The sequence below is a fragment of the Oratosquilla oratoria genome, chromosome 2 (assembly GCF_046742065.1).
Source record: "Oratosquilla oratoria isolate Oo_2021 chromosome 2, ASM4674206v1, whole genome shotgun sequence".
Taxonomy (NCBI): domain Eukaryota; kingdom Metazoa; phylum Arthropoda; class Malacostraca; order Stomatopoda; family Squillidae; genus Oratosquilla; species Oratosquilla oratoria.
The window spans coordinates 82,786,075-82,808,243 of NC_134778.1; the positions used below are offsets into that span (position 1 = coordinate 82,786,075).

The 22,169-nt window shown below is 40.1% G+C and overlaps 1 protein-coding gene across 5 annotated transcripts in view; it reads left to right on the forward strand.

Moving 5' to 3' along the window:
* The window catches only part of LOC143040743 (DNA damage-regulated autophagy modulator protein 2), a 33,321-nt gene extending 22,100 nt beyond the window's left edge, over positions 1-11,221 (forward strand). For all 5 annotated transcript variants that reach the window (XM_076212166.1, XM_076212140.1, XM_076212149.1 and 2 more), the window contains 4 exons: positions 932-1,158; positions 4,432-4,570; positions 5,856-6,007; positions 10,481-11,221. In XM_076212166.1, coding sequence (XP_076068281.1) covers positions 932-1,158; positions 4,432-4,570; positions 5,856-6,007; positions 10,481-10,588 — 626 coding nt within the window. In that variant the 3' untranslated portion in view covers positions 10,589-11,221. The remainder of the gene's footprint in view (positions 1-931; positions 1,159-4,431; positions 4,571-5,855; positions 6,008-10,480) is intronic.
* Positions 11,222-22,169: the final 10,948 nt, after the last annotated feature.

The window sequence follows — 22,169 nt, forward strand, 5'->3', positions numbered from 1 at the left end:
GTTGTTTTGAGTTTTCTTGATAGTGTTTTGTGTGGTACTTTATCAAATGTCCAGGAAAGCACAGTCTGCTCATCCGTCCCTTTCTTGCATTATAACTATTAACCTTGAATAGAAACACATCAAATTTGTGGCACACGACCTTCCCTGTATAAAACCAAACTGTCTCAAATTTAGTATATTTTCTCCAGATGTTTAGTCCATCTACTTTTGATGACTTTCTCATAAATTTTAGTTATTGTACTTGTAAGGGAGTTCAGTCAATAATTTGTTGGATCTTCCTTGTTTCCCCCTGTATATATTGGCACAATATTGGCATTTTTCCAGTCTTCCGGTACCTTTCCTTCTTTGAGTGAGTAATCTATTGTCTTATATATTTTGTCCGTTAGTTCATCTGTACATTCTTTTAGTATCCAGTTTGAAATTCTGTCTGGGCTGTGTGATTTTCTGACATCAATGTTCATTATTTGGTTCATTATTCTTTCTGTGTCACAATTATATCTCATTGGGAGGGATCTTTCCTTCATTCATTCCAGTTGTGTATGTTTTCTTTTGTGAATACAGATTTGAAATGTTTGTTCATAATTTCAGCTATTTCTATATCCTCTATGTTCCCTTGATGTAGTTTTACTATTTCCTGTTTATTTTTTTTTAGTTTACCATTTACATATCTATAGAATAATTTAGGTTGATCTTTACATTTGTGTGTCTGTGTGTGTACAATAGTTAAGCAGTTCTTTTTAGAGGTATGGCTGTATTTGTTTTTGTTTTGGGTGTTATATATTCACATATTGAAGATACTGTTTTGTTATATTCACATATTGAAGATACTGTTTTGTTTTAAGTACTTTGTCATATTGAAGATAAAAATAATAAACTTAGTTCCCATGTTTTTATTGTAATTGTACTGAAGAGGGACACAATTGATTTGCAGTCTTCATCACAATCTATGTGAGGTATCGACAGATTGCTGAGTTTTATCGCAATCATTCAGCATCCTCAACCATTGTCCGGCTGAACCGTGCTGGGTTATGGTTAGGTTCCATATCTGCTCTTGGAATATCAGTCGTTGCCAACTTCCAGGAAACAAATGTTTTCTTTGTTCACCTCACTGGAGCAATCATAGCCTTTGGGCTAGGTACTGCGTACTTATGGGTACAGGTGAGTTAAAATTGACATTAATACAGTTAACACATGATAAACCAAATAAATTGAGATACAGGGAAGGGATCACCAAGTGAAATTAGGAGAGGTCAATGGAGATGCGTCACCTGAAACTTAATCAATTAGCAATTAATTTGTGTAAGATAACAGTATGAATATGCTGGGTTAAAAGATATAAATATGGAAGGAAAAGACATATATAAACAGCTAGAGACAATAGATATGAGGAAAGTTCCAGTGCCTGATAAGGTCTGAAACTAAATGCTTAAGGGATGCTGAGAACAACTGGTGGACAAGATTCACAGCCTAATAATTGTGTGTGTGTATATATGAATATATATATATATATATATATATATAATTATATATATATATATATGTATATATATATATATATATATATATATATATATATATATGTGTGTGTGTGTGTGTGTGTGTTCAAAAATAGATGGAGTCCAGGAGCCATATTTTAGTAGAAAGTAAATGCTGGACTCGTCGTAGAAAAGAGTGTATTCCAATGTTTCGTACCCCGTCTAGAGTTTGTCTTCAGGAATATCCCTGAAGACAAACCCTGGACAGTGTTTGAAACATCGGAATAAACTCATTTCTATGACGAGCCCAGTGTTTACTTTCTACTAATATATATATATATATGTATATATATATATATCATATATATACATATACATATATGTATATATATATATATGTATATATATATATATATATATATATATATATATATATATACACATATATATACATATATACACATATATATAAATATATACACATATATACATATACCAAGGGCCTTTTTCCCCCTTACAAGGGAGGTAGTCAAAGGCATAAATCCACTCATACCCATTTCATCCCCACATACTCCACTCCTATTCACCATCCCTCTATCCTTCTTTTCTTGGCTCATGGATGATGGGTCATCCCTGCATCTTACCCACTGTCCTGTGTCAGAAGCAATGCAGGAAGACACAATGCATCCACAGCAAGGCCGCTTCATTTAATCAGTGAGCCCCCTCCGTCTGTCCCGTCCTGGGGAAAAAGAGAAGCCAGGGAGAAATCCCTTCGTGCTGCATCAAAATAGCATTCACACATAACCATTTCCTAACCCCCCATTCCCTTTCATGCATCACAGCATCATCCATACACAACCATCCTCCATTCACCCCTATCTTCTGTCTTCTCCCTTCCTTTCTCAACAGACATCCCCTCTTTCTCAGCACCCCTTTTATCCTATCCATCCATCTCATCCTTGGTTGCCCCTGATGTTCACTCCATCCACTTCTGCCTTCCACACTTCTTTTAGTAATCTTTCTTCACTAATTTTTTCCATGTGTCCAGACCATCACAATACTCTTTCACCAACCCTATCGCCCAACTCTTTTTCCAACCCAACTCTCCTCCTCACCTCCTTGTTTCTCACTCTATCTAATTTAGTAACCCCTTCCATACTTCAGACGTTTCATCTCGAGCACATTTAAACTCTTTCTCTCTTCCTCTCTTATGTTCATTTTTCAGCCCCATACACTGCTGTCAACACAATCATCCCTTCATACCATATCCTCTTGGCATCCATTCCCAAATGTCTATTTCTCATTACACTTTAATCCCCTAAGGCATTTACTTGCTTCTCTCAATTTACATTCCACCTCCACTCTTCCCTTTCCCACCTTATTTGCCCCCAAGTATCTAAAGCTATCCACTTCCTCCAACCTCCCTTCCTTAACCTCTTCAATGTGATGATGCAGGCGTTGGCGTATTGATTATATTTATTTTGTAGTTGTAGCTGAGTTACCCCCAAATTCTGTAAACTGGTTTGATCCATAAAGGCCCAAAAACATCCTTACCTTTTCCTAAAGCTTTCTCATATATGCCTTGCCACAAAAATCTGATTCATACAACCCCTACCTGTCCTAAACCCACACTGTTCCTCTCCTAATCCTCTCAATCAAAACCTTCCCATAAGCCTTTCTAACTACACTCAACAAACTGATCCCTCTGAAATTACTACACTCACACTTGTCCCCTTTTGCCTTGTAAAGTAAAACTGTACAGGCATTTCACCAGTCCTCTGGCACTCTACCCTCTTTTAGACAAACATTAAACAACTTCACCAGCCACTCTACCATCACTTTACCTCCCTTTTTTAGACACTCCACATGACAGCCATCTAACCCAGGTGCCTTACCTGCTCTCATCATTTCAGTAACCACTTTCACTTCATCTTTTCTTATTTCTCCTCCATTTTCCTCATTCATCACTTTCATTTTCTTAGCACTTCCCACTGTAACAACATTTCCCTCCCTATCCTTCTTCACACTTAGCAACTCCCTAAAATATTTTGCCCATCTTCCTCTTACCAATGTCTCTTCCATTATTATCTCTCCATCTGCACCATTTACCATTTCTTCTCTACTAGATTTGCCTCCCCTTCCTCTCTTACTTTCTCTCGTAATCATCTTTTTATTACTTTTAGAATTTTCTGTCATACTCTTCCCCCATTTCATATCTGCTCTCCTTTTTGTCTCCTTTATCTGCTTTACTTCTCTTTTCTTTGTACCTCTCGTATGATTCTTTTGTCCTATTGTATATACATTAGAAAAAGAGTTAAGGCCTGGGATTGTAAAAGGGCTAAAGTGGTACCAGTTCATAAAAGAGGAAGTAGATAGAAAACACCTAAAATATAGACTTGTGCATCCGACAAATTCGATAATCAAATTGTATGAGAGGATTGTGAAGGGCCCTTAAATACATTGAGAAGATGGACAAGGACCAATGGTAGATTCCAGCAAGTGGTGGTCCTGTAAAATGGATATCAGAGAGAAGCATGGCCCTGCCACTTGTCTTCTAAATCGTAATCTCATAATAGACAACTAAAAAGTATAATCTGCAAAGATGTATTGGTGAATAAAAAACAAATAAAAATTGGGTTTAATACTTTAACAAGTACTTAATAGGTAAATCAATAGTTGAATGAAACCATCTAGTGACAGCTCTTGCAGGATTGACCTCTAAAGAAAAAAGTGAAATCTCAATAAATGCTTTGTTTATATACATTAGTGGTAAATTGATATTGAATTGAATTGACAAACACCTTGGATTTTAACTTTCTTGTTTAAGTGTCTTTTGATATATGTTGTTTAAGAAGCACTTAAACCCAATTTTTTTAGGTTCTTAGGTTTTGCATTCATGTATTATGAAATAATTACACACAAAGATTTGATAAATTGATGGTTTCATTATTTGTAGGCCTTGTGTTCTTATCAAACACATCCAATGGTGAATAGTTTGGCAATGGCTCATATTCGCCTTGGTTTAGCTATTGTTGCTGCCATCTTCTTTGTAGTGGGTTGCATATGTGCTGTCATTGCACATTCACTCTTTGAAGGTAAGTGCAGTTATTGTTATTGAGTTACTTCATTTGATATCCTGACCCATTTGAGAAATGTCTCAGTTATTTTCTTCATTATCATTTCAAGAGGTGGCAGATAGGGTTGATAAAAAATACTGGGATGGTTTGGGCATATTCAAAGAATGAGTGAAGAAAGATTGGCAAAAGGAGTGTGGAAGGCAGATGGGGATGGGATGAACTTGAGGTGAAGACTGAGAATGGGATGGAAAGATGTGGTGAAAGGGGCCTTGGGGAAAAGGGGAATGCCTGGTGAGCAGGGAAAGAAGAGGGTAAGATATAAGTGTGAATAAAGGAGGTTTGTGAATGGATAATAAACTGGTGTGGCCTGAAGGGATTTGTCCTTGTCTTCTGTATTTACTCATGATGGGATCAAGGGGGAGGGTGTCCATATAAATGAAATGATGGGGAGTAAACAAGCTTCAGCTCTAGCCCTACTGTGGAGGTGCTGTCTTGCTGCATTGCTTCTGACCTGGGCAGTGGGCCGGAGCCAGGGTTGGCCCCTCATCCACAAGGGGTGAAGAGATTTTTAAAAAGGAAATGGATGGATGGAGGATGGATTTTATAAGGATTTATAAGGAAAATTGTCAGCCTTGGCTGACAATTTTCCTTATAAATGGGAAGCCTTTTGATATCTAAATAGATTTAGCATAAGAAAATCTTTAGATTTATAACTTAAATCCTGTATCTGGACTGCTCCTTTACTTGATTAAGAGTGTTCCACATGTTGAAGAACCAATGATGGGCACCTGCTTTTGGCTGTATTGATGTAGTAGAGAATCATTTCCCTACCACATATCTTCAGATATCATTATCCTCACCTCCAAGGGACTGGCATTTCATCATTGACTGGATCCAAGATATTTCATGACTATCTGTCCTTTACTTTTTCAAAATAAATAGACATAACTAACTTGGGTCTTAGGGTTTGCCCTGGAGACTAAGTGCCAGCCCTCATGAAGAGGTGGTGTCAATAGGTATTAAAAATGAGATGTGGGAGATGATTCCTTCCAACACCCATCTCACAGGACCACCATTGGCAGGTACCCATCATTTGTCTTATGTGAAATGTTAAAGATGGTGATAATGACTTTTGGAGAGGTTGTAATAGGAATGGTGACTACATGGGTGAAGACTATTAGCCACTTCATGTTTTACAACTAAAGGTATGACTATTTGTACATGGTAATACAAGAAATCTTAGAATGTTGTTTGCCATGCTTGTAAAGTTACTATTTGAATATTTTCCCCTTTATTTTAATAGGGGATAACCCAACCAAGTGGAAGCCGGAAGACAAAGGATGGGGCTTCCATGTTGCTAGCACGGCATCAGAGTGGGTTTGTGCTGCAGCCTTTGATCTGTTTATGCTCACTCTGGTAGATGAATTCAAAGGAATATCTATGGATCCCCCACAGGTTTGTTGTAGATGGGTTGCAGGTAACTACATACCATTATATAGACATAGCATTTTTGTACTTGTCATGAACAAGTGGTTTATTTATCCCTCCTTTCTACTTCCTTCCTTAAATCTCCCCTTTATCACTCTTGTTACTTGTACTGGGGTATTGTATGCATAATTATATGCTGTTGATACATACATATACCAAAGGCTTTTTCCCCCTTACAAGGGAGGTAGCCAAAAAAAAAAAAAGGTATAAAAACCACTCCCACCCATTCCATCCCCACATACTCCATTCCCATCCACCCCTTCCCTCCCTCTTATCTTGTGCCTCCTGGATGATGGGTCATCCCTGCATCACGCCCCTGGCCCTGTGTCAGAAGCAGTGCTGAAAAAAAAAATGCTATTGATACTTCAGGAAATTTGATGACACCACTATGGACTTATCAGACACCAGTCTTCTATGTTTAGAGATAAATCTCTACTTTTAAAGGAAAGCAGAGCCCATATTCTATGCACATTTAATGACCCAAATTTTAGGATTCTGGTTGGAAAATTTCATCCCAGACCCTCTCATGCCTTGACTTCTCTTAGGATAATTATACAGAGAGCAGGATACCTAGTCCCATTACTCCATCCCACTTTATCACCCTTTACAGTTCACATAGGAATGAAGGTTGTAGAATTCTTTCCTCCCCATACCGCAGGGACACGGAAAAAAAAATTACACTCAAAGAAGTGGTACAAGACAGTTTTAAGGGAACAGCATAATGGAGGAATAGTTGTAGTATAAAAGTAGCATCATTCCTTTAGGAGAAGAGGTTTTACTCTAACATAGACAAAATTATGTGTGGCTCTAGTCCATAGGGGCACCCCAAAACAGTCCCTAAAGCATTAGTTGCATGCTGCTATTCAATTAATACTGCACAATATCTATTATCATTATTTTTATTATTATTATTGTTGTTGTTGTTGTTGGATGCTAAGAGGAGATTGCATGAAGGAGTGATTGTGCCGACAGCACTGTATGGGACAGAAACATGGAACATAAGAGAGGAAGAATTTAAATGTGTTTGAGATGAAATGTCTGAGAAGTATGGTAGGGGTTACTAGATTGGATAGAGTGAGAAACAAGGAGGAGAGCAGGAATGGAAAAGGAGTTGGGAGGTAGGGTTGATGAAGGAATATTGGAATGGTTTGGGCACATGGAAAGAATGAGTGAAGAAGATAAGTAAAAGAAGCATGGAAGGCAGAGGTGGATGGAGTGAACAGGTGTGGGCAACCAAGGATGAGATGGATGGATGGGGTAAAGGAGGCATTGAGAAAGGGGGGGAGGGTGTCTGTTGAGGAAGGAAGGGAGAAGACAGAAGATAGGGGTGAGTGGAGAATGGTTGTGTATGGATGATGCTGTGATGCATGGAAGGGGGTGGGTGGGAGATGGAGGGTTAGAGAGAGGTTATGTTCAAATATTTTGATGCAGCCCAAAGGGTTTTCTCCATGTTTTCACCTTTTCTGCATAAGGGGGGTGTCACCAATTAAATGAAGCAGCCTTGCTCTGGATGTGCTGTGTCTTGCTGCATTACTCATGACCCAGGGCAATGGGTGAGATGCAGGGATGACCTGTCATCCAGGAGGGGCCAAGACAGGAGTGAGGGATGGGTAGTGAATGGGAGTGGAATGGGTGGGAGTGGAATTATGCCTTTTGACTTTGGCTACCTCCCTTGTATATGTATGTATTATTATTATTATTATTATATTTATTGTTATTAATGTTACTATTATACCCCATCAGGGGTACTGACTGCATGTTATTGTGGGCTTGAAAGCTGCTCGGTAGCATGCATGGAGGAATTGGATAGCTTTAGATATTTGGGTGCAAATGTGGCAGGAAGGGGAGTAGTGGAGGTGGAGGTAGAATGCAGGTTGAGAGAAGCAAGGAAATGCTTTTGGGGATTAAAAAGTGTAATGAAAAATAGATATTTAGGAATGAATGCTAAGAGGAGATTATGTATTTACCTAGTTGTATTGTACAGGAAGGGGAGTTATGCTAGTGGTGACACGTCTTTGTATCTCGCAATATCTAGTTTGTCCTTAAATTTATGTATGGTGTTTGCACACACTATTGTTTTGTCCAGTTTGTTCCAGATATCCACCAGTCTGTGTGGAAAACTTTTCTCTCTCTCTCTCTCTCCAGATCTCTTCTATAACTCCTTTTTGTAAAGGAGTGATTGTGCCATCAGCACTGAGTCAGGGGCATGGAGCATGAGAGGGGAGGAGAGGAAGAGTTTAAATGTGTTTGAGATGAAATGCTCGAGAAGTATGGTAGGAGTTGCTAGGCTGGATAATATGAGGAACAAGGAGGTGAGGAGGAGAGCGGGGGTGGAAAGGGAGATAGGGTTGATGAAAGAGTATTGGGATGGTTTGGACGCATGGAAATAATGAGTAAAGAAAGATTAGTAAAAGAGGTGAACAGGAGGAGGCAACCAAGGATGAGATGGATGGATGGAGAAAGGGGCATTGGGAAAGGGAAATGTCTGTTAAGGAAGGAAGGGAGAAAACAGAAGATGGGGTGAATGGAGAATGGTTGTGTATGGATGATGCTGTGATGCACAGAATGGTGTGGGTGGGGGAATATGTGTGAATGATATTTTAACGCATCATGAAGGGATTTCTCATATTCTCTTTTTCTGCATGAGGGGATGGAGAGGGGGGGGTCACTGATTAAATGAAGTGGCCTTGCTGTGGATGTGCTGTGTCTTGCTACATTGCTTCTGACCCAGGGCAGTGGGTGAGATGCAGGGATAACCCATCATCCAGAAGGAGCCAAGAAAGGAAAGAGGGAGAGATGGTGAATGGGAGTAGGGTTTATCTCTTTGACTTTGACTACCTCCCTTGTAAAGGCAAAAAGCCCTTGGTATGTGTATGTATTATTATTATTATTGATATTATTATTATTACTACCATAACATCCAAGACATAGTTCTGTGTCTTGCTACATTGCTTCTGACCCAGGGCAGTGGGGGTGATGCAAAGATGACCTGTCATCCATGAGGACCTAAGATAAGAGGGAGGAATAGGTGGTGGAGGGGAGTGGAATGAAAAGGAGTATGTATGTGCCTTTGACTGTTCAACTTATACATGGATGAGCTAGTGCGAGAGGTAAATGCAAGGGTAGTGGGTCAGGGATTGGAGATGGTTAAAGAAAATGGAGAAAAGTGGGAGGTGAGCCAGCTGTTGTTTGCGGACGACACTGCGCTTGTGGCAGGATCGGAGGAGGGATTGAGGAAGTTGGTGACAGAGTTTGGGAGAGTGTGTGATAGAAGAAAGCTAAAGATAAATGTAGGTAAAAGTAAGGTGATGAGATGTACAAGGGGTAGACTGGAAGTGAGCAGTAAGGGAGAGTGACTGGAAGAAGTGGATAGTTTTAGATACTTGGGTGCAAATGTGGCAGGAAAAGGTGGAGTGAAGGTGGAGGTAGAATGTAGATTGAGAGAAGCAAGTAAATGCCTTGGTGGATTAAAAAGTGTAATGAGGAATAGACATTTGGGAATGGATGCTAAGAGGAGACTATGAAGGAGTGATTGTGCCAACAGCGCTGTATGGGGCAGAAACATGGAACATAAGAGAGAAGGAGTTTGAATGTGTTTGAGATGAGATGTCTGAGAAGTATGATGGGGGTTACTAGGCTGGATAGAGTGAGAAATGAGGAGGTGAGGAGGAGAACAGGGCTAGAAAGGAAGTTGGGAGATAGGGCTGATGAAAGAGTATTAGGATGGTTTGGACACATGAAAAGAATGAGTGAAGAAAGACTAGTAAAAGAGGTATGGAAGGCAGATGTGGAGGGAGTGAACATGAAGAGACGTCCTAGGATGAGGTGGATGGATGGGGTGAAGGGGGCTTTGGGGAAGAGGGGAATGTCTGTTGAGGAAGGACGGGAGAGGACAGAAGACAGGGGTGAATGGAGAATGGTTGTATATGGATGATGTTGTGATGCATGAGGTGGAATGAATGGGGGGATGGGGGGTGAGGTAGTATGTGTGAGCAAAATTTGACGCAGCCTGAAGAGATTTCTCCCCGTCTTCTCCTTTTGTGCGTGGGGGGATGGAGAGGGGGGGTCACCAATTTAATGAAGCGTCCTTGCTGTGGATGTGCTGTGTCTTGCGACACTGCCTCTGACCCAGGGCAGTGGACAAGGTGCAGAGATGACCCGTCATCCAGGAGGTGCTAAGATGAGAGGGAGGGTGGAGGGGTGTGGAGTGTATTCAGGGATGGAATGGGTGGGAATGATTTTATGCCTTTTCCTTTTTGGCTACCTCCCTTGTAAGGGGGAAAAAGCCTTGGTATATGTATATGTATGTACTTCCCTTGTAAGGAGGAAAAAGCTCTTATATAGATAGACCATAACATCAATATTATACTGAATTTTTTCCCATATGAAAAACTCTGAATAGTTTTGATGTGTCTCTTGCTAAATATTATTTTTTTGCAGGTTTATGTATCTGCAGAAACACTCAGTCCTTCTCAGTATGGTATAGTTGACAGCGACTTGACTGAAGACGTTCAAGCAATCTTGTCAGCACAGTCATATGTCACCTGAGAAAGTGTGCCCCGGACAGACCGTCTTCTCTCAGGCTGTCCTCACTCTACTGCTTCTTCTTCTTCTTCACCATCCCCACTTGACATTACTGGAATACATGTACAGTTGAAAGATGACTATTTGGATGACAGCTGTTTGCCTACTGAAAGCCACGGACATTTAATAAGTTTTTCACAGCAGTGTGACAGTCATATTACCAATGAAACTTTCAGAAAGACAAAGGGAGAGGATAGTTTAAGAAGGTCGTGTGGTTCAAATTACTTAAGTGCATTTTCATGTGTTCTGCCATGGCAGGACAGTGAGGAACATATTATTCATCATACGGGAGCCACTTATGGAGCTATTCAAGACTGCCTAAATTTTGAACATTCTAATGTAATTAGGGCCATAAAGAGGGATGAAAATCAAGGATACAATTTATTGAAAATAGATGGAAGTGGAAATTCTAGTAATTGTTCTGAAAATCAAAGACATGTGAAAGATATAAGAAAGAATGATGAAAAAATACAGTGCATTCTTGGAGAAGAGGGCAAGAATGTGGGGGTAAATCAAAGTTACCAAAAAAGTGAGTGTGGACCACAAGAAATCTTGTACAACAAAAATCATTGCATAGAGAAAATCAAGGAACCTTATCTCAAAGCCAGTATGTATTTGAAATACCCAAGCGGGGCCCATCCTGAATTAAAACTTGGGTTGATCCACAAAGATCTAATGGATTGTAATTTTGATAACAGTTTGTACAGTGTGCCCTTAGTTTCCACTAGTTCAGAAGTAGATCCTCATGAAGAAGGTGTATCTTATGATGGCAGATGTGTAAAGAATATACAGGAAGACTCCTCTTGTACAAAGGACTCTTTAGTTATATATAATGACCTTGATAGTTGCTGTTCTGTGCTGCCCATTATGTATAGTCCAAATGTGTATCCTGATGTTTCCACAGTTCCTTTCATTGAGTGCAATGTTGCTGGGGGCATTCAGGCTGTTAGTTGTAGTCAGCATGACACTGAGGTAAAGATGTCCTGTGGTGGGATGTACAGTAGTGTAGTATCACTGGGAGACCAGAGCTCAAATGGGCCAATGGTATCCTTACTAGGAAAACAAAAAGAAGAAAAAAATTCAAACAAAAGAGGACCTCGCCCTCATTCTCTTCGACTTGCCATTTGCCACAAACAAAATACAGAGACCAGTGCCTTGGAAAGTGACAAAACCCATTCTCTTCCTCCTGAACGAGGACTCAATTTAACTGATATGTCCCCAGGAACTGTGGAAAGCTGTAACATTTCGTGTACCACAAGTTTCATGGTCAGTCAGATTGGTGAAGCAGATTTGAATAAAGAAATTCATAGTAAAAATCAGCTTACAATCTCTGCTCAAGATGATAAGGTTTCAAATAATGAAATTTTGAATACAAGCCAGGTTGAATTTTGTAATAAAAGCATGAGCACAGAGCCAAATACTAATACTCATGAAAATACTTTAACAAAGTTGCACCAAGGAGTGGAAGAGCAGCCGTTATCAGTGAAAGAGAACAATGATGGGTCTCTTGTTTCAAATAAAACAGACTTGGATAAAAGTAACACCCTTACAAAAGATTCTCATTCATCACCAGCTAAGGAGGATAAACCCAACTCCCACACAAAAGATTCTTATTCGTCACCAGCCAACAATAAAGAAAATAATCCCAATTACCCAGCTGTTCGACCCAAAACAAAGTCCTTGCATAGCATGAATTCTCCAAGGGTGGGCACTTCACCAAGGAAAAGGGCCTCAAAGTCACCAAGAAAGAAGAGAGATGAAAATGCCGGTTCAAATAGAATAGCAGAATTGAAAAGTAAGAATACAACTCCAGTTAAGACAAGAAACAAGGTTGATGATGAGGATTTCTGGAAAGTAGATGATACACTGCCAGTGCCCACAAGGACTCTTAGCCATAGTTTACCAGGAGTTTTAGGGAAGCTTAACACTTCACCCCGTAAAAATCTTAGTGGGAATTACTCTAGGTCTGGTACAAGTAAACCATGTGTAAGAGATGAGCTGATAACTCAGCAGGATAATGAAAAGCTTACTGTAATTTCTTCAGATCATGGTGTTACAGTAGGAATGACACCTCAGGATGTAGCCAAGACCGTGCTTTCCAGTCTGCTGATCAAGGAACTTTCTTCAGGTTTACTCTCAGTTGCAGCAAATGAAGAAGGTAGCAAGACAGGAAAGTCTTTTGAGAAACATGATGTAAGTGCTTTGTCTCTTGTTGCTGATTTACCACTCTTTAAACCATTGGCTGAAGAATGCCAAGAAAATGAAGTACAGTGTTCCAATGATACCATTGAAGATACTTTAGAATCATTGAGTATGTATTCCTTACCTTGTGATCAGGGAATGCAACTAGAAAGAGATCAGTCTTTTAGTCGAGCTGAAGACATTACAGATTACCTTAGTGCTTGTTCTGATCTTCAAAGCATGCAAGGTCCTCCTGATGAATGTTTCTCAACTGAAGAAAATGCTGAAATTCCTGTGGATGAGGAAGAGCTTGCTGGTGAAGCCTCAACCCACAAAGACCTCATAACACCTGTGGAGGATGAAACCTCCAAGGAGGAGAAAGATGATGAGGAAAGTACGAGGTCATCGGCACAAGACAGTGAAGGGCCATCACTTGATTTAATAGAAGTCAAATATGTGCAGCTGTCCCTCAGTATTGTCTTAGCCATTGTCCTTCATGCTATGCAGAGCATCTCTGAGTTAATGCTGGACATATTCTTAGCACCAGATCCTTCTTACCAATGGGATTGAAAAAATATTACACAGTCAATATGAACATGTTTTCTTACCATCAAACACTTGTTATATTCACCAGTTTTTCATGTTGGTTAAAGATTTTTTATGCTTCTATAGTTCATTAGTGTAACTGACTTGGTTTTATGGTAGATACTTGTATTAGTGTCAGTTTTAGCATTGATTTGAACTGTTATAGTCGCAAACTTCAGTAATTCATGTAAGGAATTAAGGGAAGATTTCTTTATTGAACTGCCTTATTAGATTATCAAACATACTAAAGTCAGGATCCCATATTTGTTGAGTCCAGAATAATAATTGTTGCCTCAAGTTTCACTCACTGAAAAGAGCCCACAGTCTCTGGTTTGTAGTAGTAAGAGGAGAGGAGGAGACTTCACTTGTCAGCTCTCCTTATGTGAAAATGTAGAGAAAATACCAGTGAAGTTGATACAGATCTTGGGCCCAACTTGGAGATTGAGTGTCAACCCCTCAGGCCTGCACTTCCAGGTGGAGGTGAGGGTGTCGACAGGGAGATGTTGCTCCGACATCTACCTCCTAGGACCCACACTTGCAGGTACCCGTTATTGGTCCCTTGGGTTCAAAATTTGTCAATAGGATGCATATAACTTTCTGGACCAGAAGTTTCTTGGAGCTGATTTAAATGTCACATTAGCCGTAATGAAATACTTAGATGTTCCAAATTTGTCAAAACAATTCTTATATTTGGCAGTTGAGGTAGGTTGATATTTTTTTTCCCTTCCCTGTACAGACTAGAAGGTTATCTAAGCTGAATAAAATCATAAAGTATTACCATATGCAAAATTCCTAAATGCTGTAGTTTTATCACAGTGGTTTTAAAGGGTTAATGCTCAGGTACCACTTGGCAACAATTTGGTTTCCAGAGAACCTTAGAACTGTCTTTTGTGAGATGTATTTTCCCTGAGGTCATGATGGCCTCTTAAAAAAAAGTAAACTTACATAAACTTGCAGTGAATGGCAGAGTTGTTGTTGATGAGCATATATATATTTTTTCAGGTTCTGTGTCAGCATTAGAGTTCACACATTATAATTAAGAAGCTAGGTTTTAGTGAAAATATTCATTTTCAAGGAAATTTTCTCATTAGTATTGACACAATGCAGTAACCTGGAGAACTCGAGTTTGAGCACAAAGGATATTTGATTTCAAGGAAGATTTCCCATTTTATTCAAGCAAAAGTTCAAGTTTGTTGAAATATGTTTGAGTTTCTCTGAATGGAAATTTAGTTTTCATCTGTTTACCACAGTGACAACCCCTCAGCAGAATAGAATGTTTGTTGTTAGCCAGAATAAAATCTTGAAGGCTGTTTCCATGCTGAAGAAGTTGAATCATAACCTCTTCACAGTGGTAATGAGCTCATCAGCCAAATAGAATGGTATGTCATTAGCTGTAATAAATTCTATAAAATGTACCACCTTGCCAAAATGTGGTTCTATAGGGGTTCCAAACCAAGGTGACACACCTCTCCTCTGTATTTCTTTCCCAGTTCTTCCTAATGTCTGGGCTTTTCTTCTGTTTAGTATGTCTTCTTTCCACAGTTTTTCTCTTCCTGAAAGATTTGTCTCCACATGTTTTCACATTTATCTCTTTCTTGTAACCCTCATGACTTTCTTTCTCTTCTTCCTTTTCTCTCCTCCCTTTTCTCTCCTCATATCTACTACCACATCTACTCCTCAACCAAACACACACAACCACACACATATATATATTTAAACATACATACATACAGTGGGAAATGCGAAGAAAATGAGAGTGATGAGTGAGGAGAATGGAGGAGAAATAAGGAAGGATGAGGTGAAGGCAGTTGTTAAGATGATGAAAGCAGGTAAGGCGCCTGGTCTGGATGGATGCCATGCAGAATGTCTGAAAAAGGGAGGTTCAGTGATGGTGGACTGGTTGGTGAGGTTATTTAATGTTTGCTGGAGAGAGGGTAGAGTACCGGAGGACTGGAGAAGTGCCTGTATAGTTCCTCTTTACAAGGGAAAAGGGGACAAGTGTGAATGTAGTAGTTTCAGAGGGATTAGCCTGTTAAGTGTAGTAGGGAAGGCTTATGGGAGGATCTTGATTGAGAGGATTAGGAGAGGAACAGAAGGAGTAATTGGTGAGGAACAGTGTGGATTTAGGACAGGTAGAGGTTGTGTAGATCAGATCTTTGTGGTAAGACAGATATGTGAGAAAGCTATAGGAAAGGGGAAGGATGTTTTTTGGGCTTTTATGGATCTGGAAAAGGCTTATGATAGGGTAGACAGAAAGGCACTGTGGGAGGTTATGCAGATTTATGGGATAGGAGGAAAGCTTTTGGGAGCTGTCAAGAGTTTTTATGAGAGTAGTAGAGCTTGTGTCAGGATTAGAAATGGAGAGAGTGAGTGGTTTGAAGTAAAGGTGGGACTTCGTCAAGGATGCGTTATGTCGCCCTGGCTGTTCAACTTATACATGGATGGGGTGGTGCGAGAGGTGAATGCTAGGGTAGTGGGTCAGGGATTGGAGATGGTTAAAGAAAATGGAGAAAAGTGGGAGGTGAGCCAGCTGTTGTTTGCGGACGACACTGCGCTTGTGGCAGGGTCGGAGGAGGGATTGAGGAAGCCGGTGGCAGAGTTTGGGAGAGTATGTGATAGAAGAAAGCTAAAGATAAATGTGGGTAAAAGTAAGGTGATGAGATGTACAAGGGGTGAAAGTGGCAGTAGACTGGAAGTGAACATTAAGGGAGAGCGACTGGAGGAAGTGGATAGTTTTAGATGCTTGGGTGCAAGTGTAGCAGGAAAAGGTGGAGTGAAGGTGGAGGTAGAATGTAGATTGAGAGAAGCGAGTAAATGCCTTGGTGGATTAAAGAGTGTAATGAGGAATAGACATTTAGGAATGGATGCGAAGAGGAGACTGTATGAAGGAGTGATTGTGCCAACAGCACTGTATGGGGCAGAAACGTGGAACATAAGAGAGAAGGAGTTTGAATGTGTTTGAGATGAGGTGTCTGAGAAGTATGGTGGGGGTTACTAGGCTGGATAGAGTGAGAAATGAGGAGGTGAGGAGGAGAACAGGGGTGAAAAAGGAGCTGGGAGATAGGGTTGATGAAAGAATATTAGGATGGTTTGGACACATGGAAAGAATGAGTGAAGAAAGACTAGTAAAAGAGGTATGGAAGGCAGATGTGGAGGGAGTGAACATGAGGGGACGTCCTAGGATGAGGTGGATGGATGGGGTGAAGGGGGCTTTGGGGAAGAGGGGAATGTCTGTTGAGGAAGGAAGGGAGAGGACGGAAGACAGAGGTGAGTGGAGAATGGTTGTATATGGATGATGTTGTGATTGCATGAGGAGGAATGGGCGGGGGGGTGGGGTAGTATGTGCGAGTAAATTTTGACGCAGCCCGAAGGGATTTCTCCCCGTCCTCTCCTTATATGCAAAGGGGGACGGAGAGGGGGGGTCGCCGATTAAATGAAGCGGCCTTGCTGTGGATGTGCTGTGTCTTGCGACACTGCTTCTGACCCAGGGCGGTGGGCAAGGTGCAGGGATGACCCGTCATCCAGGAGGTGCTCAGATGAGAGGGAGGGTGGGAGGGGTGTGGAGTGTATTTAGGGATGAAATGGGTGGGAGTGTTTTTGTGCCTTTCCCTTTTTGGCTACCTCCCTTGAAAGAGGAAAAATGCCTTGGTATATGTATGTATGTATGTACATACATACACAGCAGAGCCTCAGTTATTTGACCACAGCCTGTCTAGAAAACTGTTCCAAAACCAGTTTGGTTCAGGGCCAAAACAAGTTGTTGTCTTTCCCTAGACTCTGGCCAAGCAGTCCCATCTCTCTGAGGAATGCCACTGCCAGAGCAGAGTTTTCCCACAAATCCTTTATAGAGTGTATATTGTGTTGTTGGCATGCATGGTTGTGTACAATGCAGTCTTTCATAATGTGTTGTATAGTATGGGGTGAAGTGTTGCATCCTGTACAGTTATCTATGATGTGGTCATCCAGCATCTTCTTGTTGCTTAGAAGGGTTGGATGGTGACTACACTGAAGTCTAGCCAGGTGGACTTGGCTCTTTCAGTGGAGAGAGGATTCAGAGGGATGGATATTGGGGTCTGCCATGTAGCAATGTATTGTCTTTCAGTTTGTTGATGGAGCAGTGAGTGATATGATTATGGATATGCTTCTGGAGGAAAATAAGAGAGTATCTGCGTGTGATATAAGTATTTCGGTGTTGTTTTGGGATTTCTTGGCATGTGTGGGAGTCCTGTTATCTAGTGCAGTGAGTGTGTTGTGTTTGTGGAGGCTGTGGCAAGTATGTGTGCCTCTCATGTCAAGGTGATCCTTGACTTTGAGGACTTTCATTTCATGGTGTAAATTGTCTGAAGGTGTTGTAGATGTGTGTAGCTTGTAATTGTTTTTATGGCTTTGTTTTGTATGGTATGTAGGGTATTGTGGTGTGTCTTAGTGAAATTAGGGGCCCACACAGAGCTCGCATAACTCATCACAGCATATGCATTGATTGTATACTGTAGTAATATTTTTTTTGTTTTTTTATCCGAATGTTGTTCCTGCAATTGATATAAGTGCAATAACTCTAGTTGTGCATTTTGTACTTATGTTTGTGATATGTTGTTTGAATGACATCATATGTTATGCCAAGAATCTTGGGTGTATGTGTGTGGTATGAGAGTATTGTTGATATAGGGGCATGGTATGTATTTGTGTTCTGTTGTACAAGTGGTGAGAGGTGTGGCTATTTATAGTGAACCAGGTATTGAGTGTGTCAAGGTATGGTTGTAGCATTTCTGCAGTTTTGTTTGCATTGCAGTGTGTGTATGTAATTGTTATGGGATCTGCATAAGAAGAGATTTGTATTTCTGAGGTGTCAAGTGTGGGTATATGATGCATACAGCTTTGTCAGTGATATTTTTCCACAAAAAATTGAATTTTCCTCCATTTTTCCCTATTCAGCTTGGTTGAGAACCAATATTTTGGTTTGTCACTGAAGCAAAAACTTATCAAATTATTTGGTTGAGAACCAATTTGTTGAACTTGTGAAATGTTCGGGAACCAAGGTTTTACTGTATATAGATATATGTACTGTATATATATCTCATATCTATTTCTAACCATACAAGAATGGTTTGAATGCAGGAATGACCCATCATCCAGGAGGAGCCAAGAAAAGAGAGAGGGAGGGAAGGGTGGTGAATGGGAGTGGAGTGGGTGGGGATGAAATGGATGGGAGTGGAATTATGCTTTTTGACTTTGGCTACTTCCCTAGTAAAGGGGAAAAAGCCCTTGGTGCGTGTTTGTATGTATATATATATATATTTATATTTCTACTATTCTGTCCCTATGTTTTCCTATCCATATGTTTTACCTTAATTTGCCTCCTGTCCCAATATTTCCCCATTGAACCTTTTCCATCTTGTTACACACATCCACCATGTCCACTCATCCTTTTCACCTATTTCCCACTGCCCACTTGTCTTTCTCCTCTAAGAAAGACACAAAAGCTCCAAATAGCTTAAAAAGAGGCAGCAACAGAAAAGTGACAATTGAGTTCATAAACTGGGGATTAAATTAGTGGATAATAGAGATGGACATAATGTTGACATTATTTCTTTGAGAATTTTTGAGAAATATGATAATATGTAAAGGCTAAAAGTGTAGTTGATTTAGATTGTTATAATCATGTTCATTATTACTAAAAACAAGTACTAAAGAATTTAAGAAAAAAGCTTTTGTAAGTCCATAGCTTGATAACTTATTCCTAAGCTTACATCTGTAAATTAGTAAATATTGAATCGCCCTCACCAAGGAATCCATGATTGATACTGGCAAGTGGTGGTCCTGTGTAATGGAAATCAGAGAGAACTATCTCCCATTCACCCATCTTCAAAACTTATCAGCACCCTCATCACCTGGAGGGGCAGCCCTGAGGGACTCCCACTCGGTCTTCAGACCAGGCCCGAGGTTTCTTCTTTGTTTTTTATTATACTAGGAGGATAGACAACTGGCAGCTGTTCCCTTCCCTCCTCCTCCTCCTCCTCCTCCTCCTCCCTCCCCATTTCCAACTCCTTTCCCATAGATCTTTCTGGGAAGAAACATTTGACTAATGTCTATGTAGTATTAGTTTGAGACTGTTTCTGTGTGGCTTATAGTAGTAGAAGATAGGGAACAGCTACGGTTTGTCAGCTCTCCTAATGTGAAAAGGAAGAGTAACTACAGTTAGTGTGAAAGAGCTCTTGGACCTGGTCAACCCCTCCAGGATGCATCTTCTAGATTGTGTTGATTTATTTTGAAGATGGGTATCTGGGAGATCATTCTCTGATAACGATCTTACAGGGCCATCATTGGAAGGTACTCATTGGCGTCCATCTAAAAGTACATATTACTAAAAGACCTTTTCCCTTTATAAGAGGGGGTGGCCAAGTCATAAGTATACACTCACCTGACACCCATCGGATCTTAACCCATCCAAACATAATCAATCAATCAATCCATTGCCTCAGATCTTTCCTGCAGGAGACCCAAGGCTCCTAGGTAGCTGGCAACAGCCACTGGATTGGCCCACAAGCCTCTCACTGAAAAAATGTTATGGCTAGGATGAGGTATTGTAGGATGTGTTCAGTGTCATATGTGTGATGGTTATGTTTTGGGGAGACTTTCTGTGATCAGGCCTATTATGTGTTGGTATATTGCAGTGATGGATAGTAACCCAAACATTGCCTTGCTTAGGGATTTTTCTGTGGAGTTAATGTCTGGAGAGGTTTGATGAAGATGCTAAGATGGTAAAGGCAATGAATAGGTTTTGGATGGGTGTATGTTTTGACACAATCCCCCTTATAGGGGGATAAGGCCTTTTATTCCACAAAATGACAGTACAAAAGCACTGGATGAAGTATGTATGGACTTCTAAAATGAAGTAGTTGATAAAGCTCCCATTTACAAAATTAAATACTTAGCATAGACACTAGGGATCAAGGACTATACTGGGCATTGGTGAACTAATTACAGAATGGAGAATAAAGGGCAGTAAAAAGCCCTGCCTTGTACTTCAGAATTGTGATATAAGGTTTCCTCAAGGGTCAATGCTATGCTAGGGTCCCCTTTGTGTATTTTTACAACAATAATAATAGTGTAGGCTTAATGAAACCATCTCAAAATTTGTGGACATTTCCAACTATCAAATTGGAAGAAAATAGACAAAATATTCAGATGATTTGCAAATTCGAAAGTAAGAAAAATTTCCCTACACAAAATGACAAAAGACTAAGTTCTGTAGTAGGTAATAATTTCAAATACCCCAAGTTTCCACAGCAAAACAATAACCCAACAAAGAAAGCCATCAGAATGATTGAGGTCGTGAGTAAATTTAGCGAGTAGAGATTATAATGCTATGCAAAATTTGATTATATGGGACACACAAATTAAAGGTATGCTGAGGTTGGAGTTGGTGCAAAGGGCTACAACATGATCTTGTTAGTCCATAGTGAGGCCTTTGAAGGAAGATGAAAGCAACTCACCTTATTATCACAAAGAAACAACTGAGATGGAAAATTATCAAATGTTTAAAAATTCCAAAAGAAATTTGTAGCACACCACCCCAAATTATGTAGGCAACAGCACTTAAACTACCCACTTGTGGGAACAGCTTAAAATTAGAGTTGATGAGCAGAACATCTAGGGAATACAAAATTTTTCTTCACAAATTATGTGGCAAACAAGTGGAACAACCTTCCTGAATGTGTAGTAGTCAGTACCTCAGTGAATATGTTGAAGAATAGACCCAACTATCACCTGTTAGATATTGAGATACATTGTGTGCATGTGTAAGTTATGGAAAAGTAGTTATATTGGGGAAATTCAACAAATAGGCACTGGAGTTTAGGATTAAGGCTATGTTACCCAAAAAGGACTGAAAAGTCTGTGTGACCAGAGTATCTTTGTAACTGTGTAATTTGTTTCTCATTATTTATTCCCCCTCACCCATGTATTACACCACCACCACCTTCATTCCTCTTCCTCCCATTATCCTCCATGGCCATTTTCCTACTACCCTCCACCTCTTATCACTCTTCCACCTTCTTCTGATCCTACTGCCCCTCTCTTTCTGCTTCTCTCCTCCTCATCTTTCTTTTGCACATGTCCTCTTTTATATTTTCCTTGTTTCTTTTCCATATTCCTCCTCCTTGTCTTTGTCCTTATACATCTTCTGCTTCACCTCATCCTGCATCTCCTGTTCCTCTTTCTCCCACTTGCCCTTCTCTTTATGTAGTCATTCATTCCTTGACCCTGTCATAATTACAGTGAACCTGAGTGTATGGCATTATTGCTTAAATAATGTTGAGAGGCACTTTGTTGCAGCTGAAAGTATCACCTTTGCCTTATGTGTTTGTATAGTCAAAGTAAGAGGTACCTGTAGGCAGCCATTGTAGCATGTTTGAGCTCCAGTAGCTACTGATAATTGCTACTTATCTTGGTACATAGTGCAAAGGTGACTGCTTTGGCTACAGCTAAGTACCACATAAACTTAAACAAGTCATAGGTAAATCATAGAACACCTGAAAAAGCCCAAAGCAGTCAAGATTGTATGGTTTCCTCTAGAATCCAGCAGATAGTAGTGAATAGGCAAGTTTTGTTCCTCATGAATACTGAAGGGGCTGAGCTGGTAGTGTAGGTTTACTAGTCCTTCAATCCATTCTTTCATTACATTCTTGCTTTTTATATTACATTGTCGTAAAATTTTATAGAATGTTTTATTCCATAGGAAAAGGGATTTGCATAATTAGTGTGATATGGCATGAAACTG